Raw genomic sequence first — 3769 nt, 5'->3', positions numbered from 1 at the left:
TCAGGAGACTGTGATCATCTTCTCAGGAAAGTAGTTATGTCTGACATCTTTTATGTCTTCTGACTGAATACTTTTAATAAGATAATTATTTGTTTGCCAGGATTATGATTAAACAGAGAGGTTTAATATCATTTATTTAATAAGAAGAGCTTGAGTTTGGTTTTTAAAGGGTGTTCTCAGTTTTAATATAATATAATAAAATAAGTAAATAATATAATTTAATATAATAAAATAAGGGCTTTACTGCATACGACACTCCTGTCTCCCTCACAGCAACTACGGAAAAACTCCCCCAAAAAACCCTTTAACAGGGTCGAAAAAACAAACAAACAAATAAACAAACAAAAAAGTGGTAGAAACCTTAGAAAGAGTGGCTGAGGAGGGATCACTCCTCCAGGACAGACAGACAGTTCAATAGTTGTTGTAAAGAACAATAAAATCACAGATGACAAAATGATGCGTAAGGAAGAGAAAAAGAGGGAGGGAAAGAGAGGGGCAGAGATGCAAAGCAACAATAATAGTAACATAACATATAACAATAGTAATAGACATAAAAAAGTGCAGTTTAAAATATGACGTGCAAATATAGAATTTTATGTAATTGTCAGTAACAATCGTGTGTGTGTGTGTGTGTGTGTGTGTGTGTAATAATATTGGAGGTATGACTAATAATAATGGCAGAAGTAGTTGGCGTCAGCCATCAAACAAATTGCAAGAGTCCTTTAAGACATCAAAATGCAGTACTGAAAGTATTCGGGGGATGGAAGTGTTGAGAAACACCAGTCAGCTGATTGCTAAGCAGCTGGTTTGTGCGGTGGGTTTCTAACAAGACTAAAGGAAACAGCTCAGTGCTGCTGACACTAAGCTGTGGACTCCGTCAAGGCAACAGCAGAGGGAGATCTGGGCAGCAGGTACGGCATTTTTAATTTAAATTCCACAACATTTTTATTTAGTTAGCTTTGTTATAAAATTCTTTGTGATAAAATGTTGGTTGGTTTAAAATATTTTCTTTTTTCCCTGTAGAAATCTCTAAGACGGCAAAATGGATTTTTCAGATGATTATGAATATCCTGTAGACTATAACTACACTGAAAGCGATTACAATGACAGCAGTTACATCCCATGTGAGGCGCCAGTTTTTCATCACAAATCATCGTGCTTAAAGGAAGTCTTGTGTGTGTCTTTGCTCGTGGTCACTGTGGTGATTTGTGTGCTGGGCTTCTGCGGAAACGCTTTGGTCATTTGGATTTCTGGCTTCAAGATGAAGAAGTCGGTTAACACCACCTGGTACCTGAGCCTCGCCATCTCTGACTTCGTCTTCTGCGCCTTTCTCCCGTTCAGCATCACCAACATGGTGATGGAGGAGTGGATCTTTGGACGTTTCATGTGCAAATTTGCCTCCTCTGTCATGTTCCTCAACATGTTCAGCAGCATCTTCCTCCTTGTTGTCATCAGCATCGACCGCTGCGTGTCAGTCATGTTTCCAGTTTGGGCCCAGAACCATCGCACTGTTAAGAAAGCGTCCGTAGTTGTAGTCATATCCTGGCTTCTCGCCATCGGACTGAGCGTTCCCTCTGTCATCTTCCGGGAGGTTGGCAGTCACCTTGGTAGGACCATTTGCTACAACAATTACACAATAAGTCAACACAGTCACAAGATTATTGCAGTGAGCCGCTTCCTTGCAGGGTTTACTGCCCCTTTCATCATCATCATCATCTGCTACTCCATCATCGTCCTCAAACTTCGAACCAGCAGGATGACCAAAAACTCCAAACCCTTCAAAATCATGTCTGCGCTCGTCGCTGCTTTCTTCATCTGCTGGCTGCCCTACCACGTGTTTGTTCTTCTCGAGCTCCACCACCAAAACTACGACCACAGCATTTTAATGGCGGGACTCAAAGTGGGCACCTCTATGGCAGCGGCGAACAGCTTCCTCAACCCGGTGCTGTATGTGTTCATGGGCAATGACTTCAAGCAGAAATTCAAGAGCTCGGTGCTCTCAAAGATGGAGAACGCGATGGCAGAGGAAGGCCGCACCACCAGCCGATACCTCTCCAGGTCCAGCTCCATGGACGGCAGAGCTTCTACACACATCTAGAGACAATAATCCAAAACTGTTTCACTCAGGACACTCGTGACAACAAAAATTTTTTTTCATATATGCAATTAACCCTTTAAAACACAGTAGCACATTAGCTTGATTTATTCAAAAATATGGGAGGTAGGAGATGAGCAACCTAACAAGAAATTATAATTATAACTTCCTGGATATTTTTCCTGATTCTATTGTTTTTTTTATCTATCTACTATCTACATTTTTTTTGCAATTTGCAGGGCATTTCTTGCAAACGTGCTCATTGCCTTTTATTCCATGTTTTCAAAAGAAATCAAAAACTTTGCTCAGGTATCAGAGGTTTAATGAAAGGTGTTGAATGCAGCACAAAAAAGTGATGTCAATCCAGGTTTCAAAGGGTTAATCAACACAAGATATGAAATAAATTACAGTGCTAATGAACATTGCTGTTGCACTTTTCTATTGTTGGCAATATAGAGAAAGCTGTTTTAGTCTCCCAAACACATCATATAGTTGAGGAATCTGGGAGCTTGAGCAGATATCCTATCATGCACTTTGGACATTGTGCATTGCAGGGCGGGTGGTGTCAGTCTCAACCAGCAGAAGGAATGTTTTCAGAGCGGTATCTGGGGAAAGTTTTGCTGGCAGTTTTACCTGCTGCACACAGAGGGATAATAATTGTAAAATACGAAGACTGTGAAATATTAGGTATATTTTCTAATGATAAACTCGTAAAAATGAACTATCATTATGTGAAGCATTGTATGAAATTTTATCACGCAAAAGGAACGCTTGAGGGCTCCTTTCACTCAAGCAATTTGTGTGTATTTGGGATCACAAATGGCAGCAGTAAGATTGCAAAGTGCAGATTAATTTGCGAGTCTTGCACGGCTCTTGCATGCATTGATTGCAAGCAAACCATTTGTTTTGATTAGTGAGACGTGTCAGAATGAAAAGGAGAGGAAGTAATCTTTTGCTGCAAATGTGGCAAAAGGGGCTCCAGGCTTTTTTGCAGGATTTAAGTATTTACTTATCAGTTTGTAGATTGATTGTTGATGAGGTTTTTTATTGATTGCTGTGAAGTTTCCTTTTGCTTCCTTGGCCTTCAAACTAAAAAACAGTACCATGCAATTGGAAACGAACAGAAGGTAATGAAACCTCAAATGTCCCTTGACTGAAAAAAGGATGTTCTGGGGTTTCATTTACTGACACCACAGTGCACAACTATTTTTGTGTATGTTGTATCAGACTGACCCAAATACAGTGTGCAAACGGGTGGAGGACTTCTGCTGTTATTGCCAGTTGATGAAACATGTTTGTTGAATGAATTTGTATTTTTGTTGTTGTACAGTGAATATGATTTGTGCAGTAAATATTTCTGTTTTTTGAAATAAAGCTGTAACTATCAAAATCAGCTCTTTGATGTGCTAATCTGTCACTATTGAGGCAAAATGTATTCATTAATAATTAGTATGATCATGTTTAGATTATTTTTGGAAAATTGGCATGGAGAGCGGTTAAATCAATAAAAAGATGTAAGTTAGACTGGAATTAGATATTAGAACGACTTGTTTGTCATAAAGTGCCAACAGGCATCAGCATTTCATGGATAGCATAATTTATTTCATTAATGCCTCACTTGCAGTAATAAATGAAATCAGCGCTGCTCATCTGCAGTCAGAGTAGTGTGACCTC

At 39.4% G+C, this 3769-nt stretch overlaps 1 protein-coding gene across 1 annotated transcript; it reads left to right on the top strand.

Annotated features, from left to right (window-relative positions):
• Positions 1 to 751: 751 nt before the first annotated feature.
• Positions 752 to 3488, top strand: LOC121944949 (chemerin-like receptor 1). Its single transcript, XM_042488918.2, has 2 exons — positions 752 to 911; positions 1024 to 3488. The coding sequence occupies exon 2, from the start codon at positions 1043 to 1045 to the stop codon at positions 2096 to 2098; it is 1056 nt and encodes a 351-aa protein (XP_042344852.2). The 5' UTR covers positions 752 to 911; positions 1024 to 1042; the 3' UTR covers positions 2099 to 3488.
• Positions 3489 to 3769: the final 281 nt, after the last annotated feature.

The sequence above is a fragment of the Plectropomus leopardus genome, chromosome 4 (assembly GCF_026936395.1).
Source record: "Plectropomus leopardus strain MGB_pleo_1.0 chromosome 4, ASM2693639v1, whole genome shotgun sequence".
NCBI classification, from domain to species: domain Eukaryota; kingdom Metazoa; phylum Chordata; class Actinopteri; order Perciformes; family Serranidae; genus Plectropomus; species Plectropomus leopardus.
Note: the sequence above shows the minus strand (reverse complement) of the source record. Positions and strands in the feature narration are given on the sequence as shown.

Bases quoted from the DNA above. Each gene is read 5' to 3' on its own strand.
- LOC121944949 (XM_042488918.2), top strand. From the start codon at position 1,043: ATGGATTTTTCAGATGATTATGAATATCCTGTAGACTATAACTACACT.